General features: G+C 40.1%; 1 protein-coding gene across 2 annotated transcripts; it reads right to left on the reverse strand.

Moving 5' to 3' along the window:
- Positions 1–319: 319 nt before the first annotated feature.
- Positions 320–18,043, reverse strand: ap1m1 (adaptor related protein complex 1 subunit mu 1). 2 transcript variants are annotated; one of them, XM_031731100.2, is made up of 12 exons: positions 17,847–18,043; positions 16,894–17,050; positions 16,725–16,792; positions 16,499–16,629; positions 13,323–13,470; positions 13,014–13,140; positions 12,465–12,607; positions 10,142–10,213; positions 9,665–9,823; positions 9,256–9,381; positions 1,545–1,620; positions 320–1,128 (listed from the first exon to the last, which is right to left on the reverse strand). In XM_031731100.2, the coding sequence occupies exons 1-12, from the start codon at positions 17,886–17,888 to the stop codon at positions 1,106–1,108; spliced, it is 1,272 nt and encodes a 423-aa protein (XP_031586960.1). In that variant the 5' UTR covers positions 17,889–18,043; the 3' UTR covers positions 320–1,105. The 2 variants fall into 2 exon arrangements, with proteins under 2 accessions (XP_031586960.1, XP_039458573.1); XM_039602639.1 differs by lacking the exon at positions 17,847–18,043 and having other exon boundaries at positions 16,499–16,628; positions 16,723–16,792; positions 16,894–16,951.
- Positions 18,044–19,695: the final 1,652 nt, after the last annotated feature.

The following is a 19,695-nucleotide window of genomic DNA, read 5'->3' on the forward strand; positions in this document are numbered from 1 at the left end:
CTGACCACAGTTTGAGTCACATCCTTTCCAGCTCTCCTGCTTGTTTACGGAGTGCTTGCACCGAGTTGCCTATGATATCATGGCGGCAGGGGTATTAAGAGGCGCACTGTTTGAAAAGATCTACAGGACCAGGGTGGAAAGAACCATCCAGAGTTAGCTACAACCACAGGTCTGATACAGGAAACCCCCTCACCAAAGTTTTCCCTCAATTCAGCAATCCTCACTGCTCTGCACGACAGGTGTTTGCATGTGACACTATGACAGCTCGCTGTGATGATCGCAGTGATGTTATACACAAAATGACGCAAGCACACCATGGAACATTTTTCTCTAAATAGACATTTAATGGTTTAAAAGCGTGTAGGTACAGACAGAGGAAAGAAAAACAGCTGCTGGGATGGGACGTAGGGATTTCTAATCGTTTACCATGCAACCGAACCTTACCGCATTTAATTTTTTTTGGGGGGGAGGGAGTCAAACGGACCAACTAACAGCACAACAGCAAAGCAGGTAATCAATACTCTGGCACGTATCAATGGCATCACATGGAGAAGATAATACAAAACATGTTTGTTTTCAATTTACAGTTTGTTTCAACTAATAACACTGATCATTAACATATAATAAAATATATACACATCGTCAACAAAAAGGAATTGTGGCAGAACAAAGCAGCTTCATACAAAAAACTTTTCAGGCTGACTGAGTGGGATGTTGACCTGTGTGTAGTTGATTACAGTAACGTTAAATGGGAAATGTAACACTTGGTTGTTGTTTTTTAACAAATCTGACCCACTGTGATAGATTGTGCACGACTCTTCGCTGCATTGGGTGATGTAAACACTCCTCCTGCTATCCTTGACCTTCGTATCAGGAGCCACACTTGCAGTAAAACAATCAATTTTGAACCTTGCCTATCTGAAGGCTCCGTTTAAGATTTGCATTGATCATAATCAAATGTAACATCAACAAATACAAAACTAAACAAAAAGGAGATACTGGCAATCCTCCGCTGTTACGACTGCCACCTGCCATTGATAGCACATTAGCGGCTCGACTCCACCCCGTCTGACTTCCACCTGCCCACTGCCGGCTGAGGCGCTGCCTACTGAGTCCGGAGCTGGTAATCTGGGAAGGAAATGAACAGGACTTAATCAAATGGGGGGGAAAAAAAAAAAAAGAGGGAATCTGAGAGAAATCAAGTGGAGGCAGCTGATGCTTTCCACCCAGAATGAATGGAATATGGAGGAAATGAGATGAGGATGTTTAGCAATTACTGGCAACATTAGCAAAAAGACCAACATGTGCAACCTTGGTAATCTCAGTGTGAAGATCGGGGAAGCTCGACAAAGAAAGTTCACTTTCTCACATTTTGCAGGACGTTGCCACATTGCCTCGTGTACTACAGCGTATCCCCTTTTCATAGAACTGCATCGGTGCAAGGTCAGTTCCCACCGCATTGCACTGCATTGCCTAACTGTTGCCTAATACCTGCACATATGGGCACTCAGTATCTCATAACAGCACCAGTGTAAAGTACCTACCTCCGTTTTGGGTGATGTAGCGCACCCACGGCAGGGCCTGATATCCACTCTTCTCAATGATCTTGAGGTAACGCACCTATGAGGGACAAAAAGGAAAAAGCAGCTGATATAAACATGGTTGAAATTTTAAAAAAAGTATACGGAGGGGTCAATAAGTCATCTCTAACACGATCTCAGATACGATGTTAAAGTTCAAGAGTAATGTGCTATTCTAGAGTATATTCAATGAATCATTTCCTCATGAAATTCTTTGAGATATTAAAAATACTTTCACGTTTATAGTCTAACCTGCACTCGGGCATCTAACCACTGATAGCTACCATGCCAGTATGAACCTGTTAAGGACAAGCTACATATTTCATGCAGACAAAACAAAAATCACACCTACAGGAAGTTGACAGCTGACACTTCACCTAAGATACAAGCCTGTGAACTCGACAAAGAATGACAGCACCCAGAGGAAGTGAGTGCATTGAAAAGAAAAAAAAGAAAGAAAGACAAAACGATGTAAACTGCTTGATTTCTAACCGAGGTGCACCCTGGACAGGTTGCCGGTCGATCGCAGGAGACCGACCCTGAGAGAAAGACACTCATTCACACTCGAGTTCACACCCAGCGTGAGTTCAATTCTAAGTGCTAACCGCTGCACCACCACACCGCCCTATTCTAAAGATGTGGTTTTATTTCCACCCAACATGCACTTATTGTTCCATTTGCTGTTTTTATAAAACTGCAACGTATGTTTATTTCTCGAATCTTGAGTTATTTCTCATAACAGCTGCACTACTTTGTTGCTCACTGGGCTTCTTGAAGTAGCATATTTAAGAGTTTAATGGCAAAGCTAAAGGTCTCAGAAACATACAAAACATATACATGTATAATTCTTTTATTGAATGCATTTTTTTTTTTTTTTTTTTACCCACAATGATAATTGGCATTTTCTCCAACTGCTTTCTGCATAATAGCAAGTTACCAAGCACCCGCTGCCTCTCTAAGCAGCAGGTTGATAAGCGCTCAGCAGTCGAGAGATATGCTTTTAAGGCCGTGTTGAGCTGTGAGTTGTAGTAAAAGTTGTGTTGTTGATGAGGAAGCTGTAGTATGAGTCACACAGAGAAGAGGGAAGCGACTACAGAACAGCTTTCAAGGGAGACACAAAAATAATTTACATAACTGTATTTTTGTAAGTCCTGGGAGTAAAAAAAAAAAAGAAAAAGAAAAAGAAAAAAAAAAGAAAAAGGGAAAAAACTTCCACATCAGCACTATTGAGATACAACTTTCACAAGTCATCAACTGATATTTCACCAACCCAGTGTTGCCACAGAGCTGATTTTCGAGAAGAGAGGCTAAAAATATCATTTCGTCTTCACTATATGTCCATCTTTGATTGCACACATGTTTTTTCCCTAGACAGGTGTGGGAAATGACACTGGCACAGTATGTGTGCGAAAATGTTTTAAATGCTGAAATAGTTCTTCACTTATCTGAATAATATCACAACAACATACCACAATGCAAGCAGAATTTCATGTAATTACATGGTAAATACTATGTTATTGCACGGCAATCTGCAAATGTAAGTGCACCCTGCAAATCTAGTTGCGGACTTGTCCGTCATACCTTCGTGTTCTTGAGCAGTGGCACATCTAACACACAAAAAAAAAACAATATGCGGTGTCATAATTTGCAGGGATGAGGCGCAAAGCCATCTTAAAGCTGACATGACCCCCGCTCTGGGAGACGTCACCATGTCATGTCTCTATCATGCCAGTTCCCAGCTAGGAGCCGGATATACGGTGCAGGAATTTGCGGGTCAAGTGGTGGCAGGGCTCTGGTGAGGCCTCGGTACCGGCCGCCTTGTTATTACCTTCCAGTACACAGTGAGGTCAGAGCGAGAGAGCGCCGTGGTCACCAGAGACATGACGACAAGCGCATAGACGTGGGATCACCGAGTCTGCCGGCACAGCACTTCTCCTCGAACGCTGCAGCCAAACATGCAGTCGGCCTGACCGTGGGTACGCAGTCAGCAAAACGGCACCGAAAGCCATTCTCCGCAAAATATCATTATGGCTTGTAAGATGAGAAGGGGAAAAGAGGATGTTTGTTGTATCTAGTTTGGTAAGTACAGACTGCATGTGTGGTCTGCACTTATCAGACTTTTGGTAGAAGTTATGGCTCAGAAACCATCTGCCAGCATGTTTGGGTTCCTTCGACTTCACCTAAAGAAGCACAATTTGAAAATATAACAGCAGCTCTGCTCTCACTGCCACTCAGCCAAAGTGTGGGGTTGCTCCATTTTCTAGTTAAGTTTATAAGGTGGAGTTACGTGCATCACACACACTTCACATGTGCGCTTCCCTACACTTAGTGGTAGAGTTAAGAGGAACTTTCTCATGCTTTGATATTTACATGTGTCTAATTAAAATTCACGGCCTCTTCTCACACGTAGAGAGTGGCGTTACTGGCAGCATTTGGGTCTGAGACCCAGTCTGCCGTTGCCCTGTAATAAGGGAAAGGTTACAGGCTTGACACAAGAGTTTGATGGGAATATGGCTCTTAATAGGTTCCCTCTAAAATAGTGGGTGCACCACGGTGTCAATGCAAACGTGGGGACGTTTCTCAAGCTTTTGGTCTCCAAATCAAAGCTCAGTACTTTGAAGACCTTTCAATCACTGATTCTAATACTTAGTTTATATGTTCAAAACATATGCAGAGCAGTTCATTGCATTACTAAAATTAAAAAGAGTCTTTGTAACTTCTCAAATTCGACTACAACTTCCTTTTTCTCTCAATATTACAAATCAACCAAAGTGTAAAGTACAAAATGTTTTTTGAGTGATCATCTGAACCGTCTGATAAAACGCTGCAAGCAGCCCCACCTTGCAGGCAAACTTAATGAATCGGTTTAAGCTCAATGTGCAACCTGCAGCACTCAGCTGAAGTACGTTAGGTGTAAAAATCCCTGGGGTGCTTTGTGGCTTTCAGATTCAAACCTTTTCAGGTGGCTTCCTTCCAGGAAGTTACAAATTAAGCTGAGAAAGAAAAAAACGATCTTGACATTTGTTCACGGTGGAGTTTCATAGATAATCACGTTTTTTGAGTTGTGGTGTAGTGCCACATAGTTTTGCGAACACATTATGTAAAACGAACACCTCAGATGCCTTTGCAGGTTTTGTAAAATCCAAAGAGAAAAACTGAATACTGCCCTGCAATTAAAAGTTTACTGATCACCATCAGCATGATCTTTTTAATTCCAGGATTATACCTGCAATATTTCAAAACATCCACCCCATCACTCCAATGTCTGCCACTTATCTGGATCCAGCCATCTTAGCAGAGCCAACTCTCCACAGCCACCCAGAGAGACATAATCTCTCCAGCATGTCATGCGGTCTCCTAGCAGTTAGGGAAGCCCCTAATACTTCAACTCAGAGGCCTCCAGATGGCATACCAGGCAGATGACTGGACCACCTTAACTGGCTCCTTTCAATGTGGATGAGCAGTGTTTGACTCACACTCTCTCCCAATTATCAGTTTCTCTCATTCCATCTCCAAGCGTGAGCACAGAAACCCTACAGAGGAACCTTATTTCTGCTGTTTGTATTTGTGATCTCATTCTTTTGGTCATTGCCCAAACTATTTAAATGTTCATTTGGGTTTGAGAGTAACGAAATTTCTATTCTCTGTATGTCCTGTACATGTGGCAGAATTGACAAATAAAGTTGACTTTGACTTTGACTTTTTTGTGGCCATACGTGAAGTTAGAAACACAAACTGATCAGTTCATCCACATCTTTGAGCACTCTGTGCACCACAACAGTAGGTTACTCCCCACAGATCCTAGGCTACGTCCACACGTACACGGGTATTTTTGAAAACGCAGATTTTCCGTTTTTGTTTTAAAAAATAATCCCGTCCACACGTAAACGCAGAAATGAAGGAAAACGCTGCTAGGAACATGCCAAAGCAACAGGTGGCGATATATTGCTAACCGTGTAGAAATGTTGGCCAATCAGAAGTCTAGAAGCCTCGGTGGGAAATAGTAAACAAAGATGGGGCATAGAAGCAGAACCGAGTCCTATGTGTGGAGGGACAGTAACTGTGTGTGTATATGTAAGCATTTAAACGCTGCAGAGAGTACAATTAACAGTAACAGTATTGTAGAAATTCATTTCACCGAAACAATAACGTGGTGCACAGTGTGACGTCAAAAAAGGCGCACACCTTTGACGCTGCGTTTTCTCCGTTTTCCTCGTCCACGCGTAAATGCAAAAACGGAGTTTTCGAAAATATCCACCCTGGCCGGAGTTTTTAGAAATCTCAGTTTTCAGTGACCGAAAACACCGTTTACGTGTGGACGAAAGGTGCAAACGCATAGAAAAATCTGCGTTTTCAAAAATACCCGGGTACATGTGGACGTAGCCCTAGATTAATCCATCTCCTGCTCTGCTCTCCGCACTAGTGATCGAGACCACGACATGCTTCAGCTCCTCCATTTGACTTTAAATGCAATAAACAAATTGAAAGAAAATAAGAGGCGGTGGATATGGACCACTTTATTCTCATCACTAGGCACAATTTCACTTCTGCAGGGTGTGTACAGATTAAAGTGATGAGAAAACACTTTTTTTCTGAGTGTGTTTCAGTCACCAAAGGTCACCAGTGTTTGAAGAAAACCACAAAAAAGAGGATTCATCTCCTACACTGATGCGCTATTCCACCGAAACACAGAATATACGTACTGCAACTACAAATATCGTACTGAAATCACAGTTCATGACTTTAAATGTTGTGTGTGTTTTTAAATTATTAATTACCATTCTTACAGATGATGTCAGTTTTTAATGTAGGAAAAACACTTCATCCCATCTCTGTGCAAAGCCACCTGTATTACTGCACTAATTCATACACTTGCTCTTATTCCAGCATCTGTTTGTTTATGGGCAAACAGTAATTTAAAGGAAGGAACGAATGGGGGATTATTTCTTTCAGCTACCTAATTACCACAGAAAACGTCAAGCATTCTTATACTGCCAAAAAGCAACCCAATTACAACTATCATGCATTTCAATTAAGTTGAGCTTCTCGTTTCCGAGTGGGCTGCATAATATCCGTGGAATTTAATAAAGTTTTATCGAGAACCATAGGAAATGTGGAGACGCTGGAAAATATGACCTTTTAGCTCTTTTAATGGGAGCCACAGAGAAAACAGTAATAAAAGTTCAGACGTAATTGAAATTGTGTTAGCAGCAGAGAGAGGAGTCTCCAGCAGTCTCAAAGAGTCAACTATAAGTTGATGACACATCTTATTAGTAAGACTACACTTGTGGTTTTAAAGTATTTTCTGAAGAAGGACGTTTACATACGCATCAATGCTTTGAGTTATAACTGATGCTACAGACTTTGTGACAGCATTTCCTTGACTTACGTGTAACAAAAGACACACGCAGGGTTAATTATGTAACCGTCGTAGGTATATTACTTCCTTACTAAGATTTACCATGCCCTTCCCCACACAAGACTGTAAAAGCGATGAAACAGACACGTTCAGATGATTTCAGGTTCACGTGAACGAGTGCATGTGTGAAGTGTCCAGACATGTACTGATGTCTATGAAGGAATCAAGCGAGAGTGAGTAAGTGTGTTTGTGTTTCGCTGGTTCAGGTATGGATGTTCACACGCTTCACACGTGCTTTCCTTCCATCATTGTCCCACACTTCAGATTTATAATACATTAGAATTCGAAAATCGTAAAAAAAAACCCCATACATTTCCGCGTTCAGTTCTCAGATCCTACATGGACATACCCCACCCTCACTGGGTGAGCTCAATATTCATGTTAAAACTGAATATTAGTGAAAAGGTGTTATAAGCTACCTTTATATTTATGTCCTGTGGGGGCTTGTTTTATTCTACTGTGGATTTTCATGTTGTAATTTCATGTTTAATGGTACATTGTCTGATGTTGTGTTATTGTTTTTAATCTGACCTGCTGTTAAATAAATACATTCAAAACTGATTTTTAACCCGGTGACAGTTTAGATCTTTATGCTCTCTTCATGATACAGTGGTCCCTCATTTATCGCGGGAGTTCAAACCTTCGTAGAAAAATAAGTCCAGTACTATAGAATGAAACCAAAGATGAAACCCTGTTTTCGGGTCCAGAACATGGGAATAGAGCAGCTGCGAGAGAATTCAACATTAATGAATCAATGGTACAGAAGTGGAGGAAGCAAGAAGAATGAGTTGAGTAAAGTTAGACTTATCTGACTGCTTTGTTTCGCTTAATGCGCCTCATAATCCGGTGTGCCTTATGGTCCGAAAAATACGGTAACTTCTACCTTCCTTTGGCATGTCCAGAAGTCCAACTTTTTGTGCGATGGTTAACATCTTCCTCCGCCTTTTGGGTGCTACCACGGGCGTCTTTGAAACGAAACGTTTCATCGACATTGTTGTGTTTATTGGGGAGAAAACTTACAAACATACAGTACAGCACTTCAGAGTCTCACTGCTAGAGATCGAAGATTTATGTAAATTTGAGAAGCTGAACGCATTCTGTACTGTATAGGAGACATGAGATTGATTGACAATAGTCTACAGCCAATCAGGACGCAGAAAACAATGTGCTGTAAAAAGGTGAAACCGCGTTATAGTGAGGGACCACTGTATATGCCAATGACTAATGTACAGAATGTCATAGTGAAATGTTCAGGAAAGAGAAACGGACAGCCTGACAAACAACCTGAAAACAGCATAAAATAAGCAAAATGTGTGTGTGTGTGTTTTTCTTTCCTGAGACAGTTAGGCAGTGGCATTGATGTCTGGCCCAACATTCTTTAAAAACCAGCTTTTACAATGTCAAGTTTAAACATCTGACCCCTAAGAGTATCCCTAAAGATATTTCAGGAGCTCTTGCTTTAGATAAAAAGTACAACGCTAAATTACCTGTGGCTGGTGTAAAACTGAGGTATAATTGTGCAAATGTACCTGCGGAAACACTGTTATTTTCATTGGAGGCCATAATATGATATTTTCAAATGAAGTTTGTCAAGTCGCCATTGTTTCCTCACATCAAGACATGGGAAAACGCTACACATATAATCACAGGACAACTGTGATTATACAGTATGAGCAGAGTGCATGTGTGTAAGTCTGCGGCGAGCAAGAGATTTCATTTAAACATGGAGCAGAAATGAAGCCTAAACATTAGCTTCTGTCTCAAGTTTCAGGTCAAAGGCAATCAAAATCCAATGAATCTACTCACCTGCTAACAAGACTGACATTTTATATCATTGTGATTAACAGAAAAGCAGAGGGCCAAGTTCAACTTGATGAGCAGTTGCTGTCTGGTTGGCTCAATGCTAGAAATTTCTTAACCACAGAGGGAAGCTGACTGTTTAACGGTGCTCCCTTACTGCCTCCTCTGGCTAAAAACACAACTGACGTGGATTGTTTGAATTCCAGCTGTGGAAACGGGGACAGCTGTGTGATGTTGCTACATACCAAGAATTCTAAGCCCAAAATAATAATCAAAACCGCAGGTGTAAATAAGCAGCATTTGGTTCAGCATGCTTACAGACAGTATGTCACAAAGGGATGATGAATACATTTTTACTGTATGAACAGAGACAGTGTTTGTTTTTTGTTTCACAGCTTGTTGTTTGCTTAGGGTTGACAAGTTATTTGAGAAACCGCCGTTTGACGGAGATCATACCTGGATGCCTGAGGTAGTGAAGTATGGGATCTCAAACTTGACACTGATTGGTGGTTTCCCCTCCTTATCTTCAGCCTCTACGCTCGGGAGGCCGAAGTGGGCTCGCATCAAATACTCCTTTCCACCCTGTGAGAAGTTGCAACACAAGCTCTTTAATAAAAGACGAAAACAAACTATAAATCTACTGTGTTTCAGCTTGTAAAAGGAAAACCAGATATTATAAAGGTCCACAGCTGCTCCTCGTTGTTTCGGAGAAGTATAATTACAATCTGCATGTTTTTATTAACAATAAAAACCAGAATTGTGTAGCTTTATAAGATAAGCAAACTTCCAGCCAAAAGCCTAGGGTAATATTACACAATTTTTGCAACCGTATGTATGAAGCTCATGAGTCACAGTTTCTGCTCACAGGGAAAGACTTGATTGACCAGACGATCTCACTGTTCTCAGGCACCCACTTCACACTGCCCACTGTGGTCTTGAATTTGGGTGAGTCAGCGTCCGTTGGCACGGGAATGTGAATCTCCACGTTGTTGGCTGTGGAACGCCTCTTGAACTGACTCTTTGCCTAAGAACCAAAACAAGCAGGTCAAGTCTAACATGCTGCTCTGCCTAAACAGGGTATTAAAACAGGGCTTAATTTAATGCGCATTTAAAACCTTAATAGTCACAGTTTGACAACGCATGACAACACGATACAGAACATAAACAGCCTGATCATAATTGCTGTATGCTTTGCCTGACTGAACATATAGAAGCTTAAGCCAGGCTGAGCTCCAATCATTTGTTACTCCACTTTAATTTTTCTTTAAACGAATGACAGCGATAATAGTTCAGCTACACATGACGCGGGCAACTAAAAGCACCCACTGAAAAAGCGTCCAACCTTAATCATGTACTCAATCCGACTGTGAGAGTGCTTCTCGATAACAGACTCAATCCAGATCAGGGGCTTCACCTGAAACAGAAAAACCACATCGATTTTAAGTGCACAATTGTCAAACACACCAATTTAAATAACACATGACTTCGTCGCTACCCAGTGGGCGGCAGGTGTTACTACAGCAACCGAATATAAATCATTTTGAGACTAGCTCGTACATTTGTTTTGTTTCTAAAGCAACCAGCAAAAACAGATACTCATATACTCATGCTGCAGTGGCGTCGACTGTATTGTGTGAAATCTTGTAAAGGAAAATTAGGGAGAAACAGAGATTGCGCAAAACTTTGGAGTGACTTTGCACTCTGCATTATTATGTGAGTGTTTCTTGGTATATCCTTTTAAAATAGACGGTTACATCACCGCGTTACAAGAGTCTGAACTTTAATCATGTTTGATCAACTTTAATTTTTTCTTTGTATTTTTGTAGGGTCTTTACATTACGATATAAAGCGCCTCGAGGCAACTGTTGTTGTGATTTGGCGCTATATAAATAATCTTTATTTATGAATGATGCCCAGCAAGCACAGATCCAGATTTAAAATGAACAGATTTGTATTTTTTGTCCACACGCAGACAGCCTTTGTGCTTACTCTGAGGCACATGCTATGCTATAGAAGCAGATATAATATGGAAAAACTAAAGTATGAAAGAAACCATCCTTCAAACAGTTTTTACATATACATGGTAAAGGGCTTAAAGGGCTTAAAATAAAATACAGACAATTTAAAAACTATATAAGTGCTTAGCTGAGTAATATAACCAAGAAAAATGGTTTCTTGGGTTAACAATTTCAGTTCAGTACGCTGCAGCTCCTTGTTAACTAAAACTGAAAGACTTCTGCTCAACTATACCACTTCCTTTCCGGCACGCTTACTGGTAAAACTGTTGTGAAACACTTATAGAAACCATGATCCCAGTTCAAACTGGCAGAACATTGTGAGTCTGCCTATAGATTACAATTTGACTCAACAAATGTAATTTATCAGTTCCTTTCATCGAAAAGAGTTTGTCATTTTAAAAGTTTTTTGAGAGTAGATGACGATGGTTGAGATCTTATCTGTTCTCTTTTTGTTTTTTGAGAGTGTTTTTTTTCCCTTCAGAAAAAAAAGCACAGTTAAACACTATTCATAACACACGCCTATGTGTGACAACCACAGACCAAGTACTAAACCGTGTGGTTGTGTTTCACCTGTTTTCTTCTGTGGTTATCAAAAACATTGATGAACAGATGAGGTACTACTCTAAGCTGCTGGCTGTCAGTCATGAATACAGGCGTATTTCTATATACAAATAATTCTGCCACAAACCCCCCACCGTTGCTACCGCCCCGAAACAGCCTTCTCCCAAAGGAAAACTGTCAGAGTTCTATTCAAAATATTTTTAACCTGTTTTTTTTATATTAGTTCTGGTTCAAATTCACTTTACTTAAAATATCTATTTTAATCAAGCCAGAAATAACAGAAAAACGCAAAGACTCGCATAACGTAAAGTATATGGGAAAATTAAGCAACACTTACTTACTTAACTATAAGCAGCCCGATTGCAGGTTGCCCCCTACAGGCCCATTTTGGAAAGGAAAAGCCCAACATAAAACATTTTGAAATGTTTTTTTTGTCCCCCCAAAAAGAAGCAAGCAAACACTTTATCCTCTTAGGAATTAAAACACTCACTAAGGTGACATTAGGAGGCTTTATAGCAGAGGTTCTCATACGTTTTATGGAAAGCTTCCACTTCAGATGCAGAAAATGCTCCTTACTTTCTATCAAGCTGAATTTCAGTGCAACAATTGTCACAAAGCAGCATCAGCAGTAACAGTTTTTAGTTTACATAGAATCAAAAATCTGTTCATTCAAATTTAGTTTCACTACTTGGTCACCCACACTCCACCTGCAGTGGCTCTACTGCCCACCTGTAGGGCCTGCCCCACGGTTTATGAACCACTGCTTTAAATGGCAATTCTAATTTGATTATTTCCACAAGTGGCTTCAGCTTAAATGATGAGATCAGATTTCAGTAGTGAATTCTATGCATGACCTCATTTGATTTGAATCAGTAAGCAGAGTCGCATGTTCACGCGTACACAGTCTTCATTCCAATCAGATTATCTGTCTGGATTCCTTTAATATACGCCCAATTCTTTCACTGTTACAGCAGTATGTATGTATGTTCACAGCATGTCTGTTTGCAGGTGTGTCAGACCCTTTCAGAGCCTTCCTCTGGTTTGGACTCTCTAACTTCTTGACTTGTTCAGCCACATATTACTCACATGAGTGTTGAGGCGGTAAGACATGAGCTCAAACTCTCCGTCGGGAGGAATGAAGGAGATGGTGCGGTCGTTCTCAAAGCGAGACAGACGGACACACTGGTGAAACTTGACATCCTCCAGCTCTACTGATTTACTCTTCCCTCCTGCAAAAACAAGCATCGGAGGCGATTTAAAGCGATTAACCAAATTAGCACGAATCAGGCACAGACTAAATAGTTGTTCTAATTAAAATGTGATTTTCCATATGGTAGAGCAGGTTGTCAACCAATCAGAATCTCAGTGGCTTGGCCCAGTTCCTTCTGTCAATGTGTCAAAGTATCCTCGTGCAAGATACCAAACCCCGAGTTCCCTCGGATGCATCCATCAAAATGTGAGCGTGTGTGAACGTCAGATAAAAGCGCTTAGGTAAAGATACAAGAACTATGTGTGCTTAAATGACAGAAAAGCACTGTCATATGGTTATTATTACATCTATTATTACATCAACTATTCATTTATTGCTCAAAAGCTTCAATGCTTTTTTTTCTTAGCAGCAAAGAAACAACTCACGTCCAGTGTTTTCAAACAGAACTTTGTCGTTGAGTCCGAGCCGTAACTCGGGCATTCCAGAAAGGAAGACGCGCATCTTTATGGAACCAACAATCTCGCTACGGAGAACATTGCCGTTGGCACTAACCTGAAAGACAGTCAATGAGTGAAGAGGAACAGACGAAAGCACATATTAGCGATCAAAGACTGTACACACAAAACAGCAAGCTGGACAGTCCGAGTGCGCTGTGACGCACCGGGAGAGGAAGTTTACAAACACTGTGACCGGCATTCCTTATGCAACTCAGGCCTTCTAAAACAAGTTCCTACCAGGAGGTTCACTGACTCAATGACGTCCAGGAAGACCTCATTTTTCCTGTACTTGATACCCTCTGACCTCCAGGAGACAGCGTTGGTGACTGTGGCGGGGGGTCGCGGGGCCCCAGTGTCTAGCTTGTGGCCCTCCTGGGTTATGTATCTGAGAGACAAAAAATGTAAACAGGAGGAAAACCTGAGAAAAGGGGAAATTAACTGTCTGAGATGGCGAGTTCCCAGAAAACATCAAAGAAGAACAGAGATTGTCGATTTTATGAGGGAGGATTGTCTGACTTATTACTGTACTCATGTGGGGGAAATCCAGAGTTGGTTTGTTGCACGTCTACATCACTCACTTTTGAAAGACTAAACGGTCATTTACAGACGTTTATGGTGATGAAAGTAAGCTCTTTTTGACTTGTAGGTATACCGAAATGACGGGACAATACCACATCAAGGGAAAACTCCAAACTGTAAAAATCTGACATAAATAAATAAAACAGTCAAATATGCTTTTTAGCACAGTGATTTGCACTGATTGAAAACCTGAGAAAATGTCATCGGGAAATTAGCAGTTAAAGCAGTAATGATTATAAATGACAGCAATTTGGCTGCATTCAGCCCCAGGTAAAAAGATCTCTGTTTAAGACCTACTGTTTTTTCTACTACTGCACTTTATTATTTGAGTGATTACAATGTTTTTTTATTCAGGAAACTTTGGGGCTGTTGGTTTTTTGTACTACAAAGGTCAATCACTTCATGACCGGTTACATAGCCAGGCTAATTTGTGCTGCGAACCAAACCTGCTCCAAAACAGGTTATGTCTGAGATTAAAGACCAACACTTAAGAAATCCCCACCTACTGACCAAGCCGGTCTCTGGAAATTAGCGTCAGCATTCCTTAAAGATCCCTTAGATTTCTGTGCACGCATAGTAGGAGCATCAAAAGTCTTTTTTTCTTACATGCCACTTTATTCCTTGATTTTTTCCCCCTTATGATCCTAAAACTTGATACCCATTTGTATGTATACGTAGGTCTAAGGCTATGTTTGAATTTCATTTTTGATTTTATTCACTGCTCGATCTCAGCCTGCAGCTGAAAGGATAAAACTGTCTGTTAAACATTAATTTAATGAAATACTCAATTATAATCCACCAGATTCTCCTGTGTCATAATGACAAACATCCAGCTTTCAAATAGGATCAACTTTATTTATAAAGCAAGTCTTCACCAAAGCGCTTAAAGGGCTCTAACATTCGTACGGTGCTTTTAATACTAATCTACTGTACAGTGGTTTTCTTTTCTCTCTCTCTCTCTCTCACACACACACACACACACACACACACACACACACACACACACACACACACACACACACACACACACACACACACACACACACACACACACACACACACACACACACACACACACACACACACACACACACACACACACACACACACTCTCCTGTGGCTCTCGCTTAGTTAGCTTTGTGATACACTGTCGACGTGTCTGCAGCAGCTATGTTACTTTCAGTCTGTATCATGTGCTTAACGTCTTTGCATTTTCCCCATACTTAAGTTTTATCTACAGTTATATATCCCTCAGCCTCTCGGTCACATGCTTCCAATAACGCCCGATTCATGTCAACACATAGGGGAAAGTCTGGCTTACTGAGCAAGTTGATAACTGGCTTCACATCTTATCACGATTGCTAATGTTAGAGTAAGTGAATCCAGATAAGGAAGAGATAGCCTGGCTTTGTTGAACTCATTGTGTTCGAGGCCCAGTTGTTTATCAGCTACAGCTTTCTTACTATGGTTAGCTCAAAAAGCACCGTAAAGTTAATTTCCAATAATCTTGTCGTTTATTCAGGCAGCACAGGATTCAGCGATTAGCGCTGGTTCAGGCTCAGCTGGGTGCATTCTGTGTATGTTTTCTCTGAGCGCTCCAGAGACATGCGGTATGATCTGGACAGGTCACCAGTCCATCACAGAGACATCCAACCATTCACACTTACATTGACACCTTAAAGCCAATTCAGAATCACCAGTTAACCTAACAAGTTAACAACCTAACCTATGTCTTGTGGACTGTGGGAGGAAGGCTCCACACATGAGCCAGTCAGCAGGTGAACTGAAACCAAGAGCCTTCTTGTTAAATTGAAATAAACTGGTCTCAAAAGCATTTTATTTTTGATTAACTTTGCAGCTGTACAGATGTCAGACCTACACTGTAAAGTGCAGCATTATTTCATGGAGATTATTTGGTCTTTTATTACAAACCCAATTCTAAAAGTTGGGATGCTGTGTAAAATACAAAAAACCCTAGAATGCAGCGATCTGCAGATCTCATAAACCCACATTCTATTCACAACACAACGTAGAAAACACACCAAAGGTTTAGCTCAGAGTGAATTTGATGGCAGCAATAAGTCGAAAAATAAAGTTGGGATGAGGCAACAAAAGTGTGGAAATTAAGTGATACTAAAAAGAAATGTCTGAAGAAAATTTTTGCAACTAATGAGGTTAACCGGCTACATGATCATAAAAACACAGAGCTCGTCTGATGTCATCAAACTCAGAATTTTAATTTCAACCTTTTTTTTCTTAAGATTTTCACAGATTAAACATTTGATAAGTTTTCTATGTTTTCCTGTGAATAAAATCTGGTTTCATGAGATTTGAAAAATCACTGCTTACTATTTTTATTTACATTTTACACAACATTTCAACATTTGGTTAGCCCTCCCAGTGGTGGGATTCAGGGGTATTTACTGGTATCAATGAAAGACTATTATTAACAGTTTTCAGTCTTGGATGAGTACCTCAACCTGCTCTGTATACCTCACTGAAAACAGACCAGGTTCACGTTTAGAGAGTCTGCCATGTTGTATGGTTTCTAAATAACTTTTTCATAGCCACCCCAACCTCTCCTACACACATTTAAAGGGTGAGCCCAAGGGTATTCAGATGGGTGCGATCAGCAGTTTCACCACTAGATGGCAGTAATTTGCTTTCAACAGTTACAGTATGCTAGTAGCCCTATGACTTTGCTTTCAGAAAAACTAAAATGTTATTTTACACATTTGAGTTTCTTTGGTGTAAGAACAAAAATGGACCTGTGACCCTGAAAATCTGGCACTTATTGTTACCTGCAGTAAGACAGCAGCTAAGAGGATACTCACTCTTGCAGAATTTTGCTGTCAGTGGTCTGAGGATAGCCAAAGTCCATCAGCTCATCCATGAGCTCATATATGATAACAAAGTTGTCTCTAATGCTCTCTTCCTCCAATTCTTTGAAATACTCTGAAAAAACCTAAAACAACACAAATAAACATGCTGCACTTGTAGCAAGAGTATATGCATTTGTTATTGTTATAAACTAAAAGCTGGCGAATAATTCAGTCATACCTGAACAATTTTGTACAAGAAAGAGAAAACCAGGGAGACGCTGGCATTTTTTTTGGATGTTGCAACCACTGATGTGACGTGTGTTAAGAAGTGTAACTACAGGAGAGGGAGTAAGTACAACACGTGGACACCGTAAACGTTGATGTGTTTCGAGGATTAATAAGGATACAGTAGAGATTATTGTGTTTGATCCACATGAAACGGACCCCGCCATGAGCCAGAATTGGTGATAGCGTGCCCTCTTCCTCTTTGTCCATCAGAAGGGTCATGAAGTGCTCAATCTCTGACATGTCCACATCTCCCCGATAATTTCGGCACACCAAGACCTGAAAGAGAAAAACAGCACATGTGCAGCTTTCATTAATATCAGTAAGTCACTGTATGTTTACATTAAAGATCAAAAAAAGTGTTGCTGTCCAAAAAAAAAAAAAAAAAAAAAAAAAGGAAAAAAAGGTATGAGTATATTGAGTGTATCTCCGAATTTATGAATTCAAACTATGGGCAACATGTAGACAATATGTAGACAATGTCATCCCCTATTATAAACAAAACATTCCTCATAACAACAGATATTTACATCTCTATAGGTGTAGGCAATCCCCTTTACACGAAACACTAAAAGTTTTTATTTAAAAGGGATTTACGTGTTATTATTACACCTGCAAGGCTAAAGCAGAGACATAGGCAGAAACTAAAAACAGGTAAACCTGATGCCTTAGGAATTTTTCATGCCCTTTATGTCTTTTTCACTTTTCACTTTTCCATTAATTTAGTCGGATTAAAAACCGACTGTTCGTGTAAATCACAAAGCATCATCACAAGCCCCCGGGCTGTAAATTCAGTGTACAACTCCCTGCTGCTAACAGCTGGTCCCCTGGCTGTTAGTCATCGGGTTATATTTTTTTCTAAACGCTATCGCCTGACATCACTACAGGTGACATCTTTCATATAAATTGAAAATTGCTGACTTTCGTTAAAAGGTAAACCCTTTAAACGGCAGTATAAACCGCTGAAGATAGGCTAGCTGGTCGCTGCAGACTGAGCCGCATTATAATCTGTCAAGCAAGAATGTGCTAGCTAGGCTAACCTTAGCTTAGCATCGCCCCCCCACTGTTACTTTACCTTGCCCTTCAAATCCAAGACGTACACGGCGCTCGCAGACATCTTGAACCTTTTTACACGAGCCCAGCTAAGCTCGTTATCAGTTGATAATGTTGGCAAAAACTAATTCAGTGCTAAAAATCACAGAACAGACTTCCATTCATAATACTGAAAAGAAGAACACAACCCTTCCCCTTTTCTTAACACTCGACATTCGCAAGGAGCGCCCCCTGTGGAACAGGAGGGAGCACTACAAGTCCCTGGCAATAAACATCCTTCAAAAAAAAACAAAAAAAACAATAACTTTTATGGTTAAGTCAGTAAGACAGGAACTTAATTTAAATCATTATTAAATAATCTATATGGTAACAACAACAACAATAATAAAATAATAATAATAACCTTTAAAAACAGGACTTATGCTTAATTATATCACCCTTTTAAAATAATTAATAGTCTCTAAGTGGTATGGGTAGGGGGTAAACTGATAAAAGCAATTACAAGATATGTGAGTGTGTCATTAATCCGTATTCTATTATTTCAGTTCAAACAATCATTGTGAAACTTACTTGTTTGTTGTTTAACAATTCTGTGTGTATTTGTTTTTCTTTGTTGCTTCAATTTAATAAAAATATCTTTGAGAAAAAAAAAATTAATAGTCTTTGAGGTAACTAAACAGCCTGCATATAAGCTGGAGTCATACGGGAGTGTAAACCAGTCTGGTCTGTGTTCGTGCCACTGATCATGCCATCTGCTGTCATTGTTGTCATGTCCACATCCATGATAGAAACTGCTTCTCATGTCTTATCTCACTTTTGCTGACATGCTATAAGATTCTTGATAGAATCTGAGAACACAACAAAGAGATCCGGAAGATTGAAACTGGCAAAGATGGCTAAATGCTGATTAGACATTTCCATGCAAACATGCCAGTATAAACATCTTAGCAATCTTATAGTTTCTGGTTTGTGTTATGCTGTATGCTGTCACCAACTTTGCTTTAGTCTTGTAGCTCCATCTTCTGGAGGGATGTATCACACGTGTTTTACGATACATGATGATCACCAGAGGATAGTACAGTTTTCAACTCTTTCAGTGTCCAACAGAATAAAGTGCAGCAGTGGGTCATAATTAAATATGACAGCATCAAACAATTCAACATTTTACATATAATAAAATACATGTTTTTATATTTATTACTAGTAAGTTAACTCATCGATTACTTTGAATAGTTTAGATTTTAGGGGTGCACTGGTCAACACTGTCATCTCACAGCTTCAAATCTCCTGGTTATTCTGGGTCTTTCTGTGTGGAGGTTCCATATTCTACATATGCAAAGACATGCATGTGAAGTTAAGTGGTGATTTTAAATTAGCTGTAGTTATGAATGTGACAGTTGGTGGTTGTCTGTGTCAGGCCTGTAATGGAGTGGCATAGGCTCCAGGACCCCGTGACCCTGAGTGGCATATGAGGTTTCAGTTTAATTTCATGCACTCGTGTTGGAAGGTGACTGATTTGCATTTCCGCTTAATTTCAAAGATCTGATGACATCAAAATAGGAGTCAATACATGGCACAACGACAAGCTTTTATTTATAAACCATGACTTTGTGCATAGGTCTAGTCCCCTTAATGCAAATGATAATCCCACTAAATACTGGTGTGCAAAATATAAATGGCATCCAAGCAACAAATCTGACTTCCTCAGAGGTGAAACACGAGGAGAAGTCCTGCTGTTTAATATAATAATATAATAATGCCTATTAATGTGTCAGTGTGTCATAATTACACAAAGCTACTGCAGTGATATTGGAGGCATTACGGGCTTAGTATTAAAATAACAGAAGTCTGAGAGCTTGTTCAAGTGTGCT

The sequence above is a fragment of the Oreochromis aureus genome, linkage group 18 (genome assembly GCF_013358895.1).
Source record: "Oreochromis aureus strain Israel breed Guangdong linkage group 18, ZZ_aureus, whole genome shotgun sequence".
In the NCBI taxonomy this organism is placed as follows: Eukaryota; Metazoa; Chordata; class Actinopteri; order Cichliformes; family Cichlidae; genus Oreochromis; species Oreochromis aureus.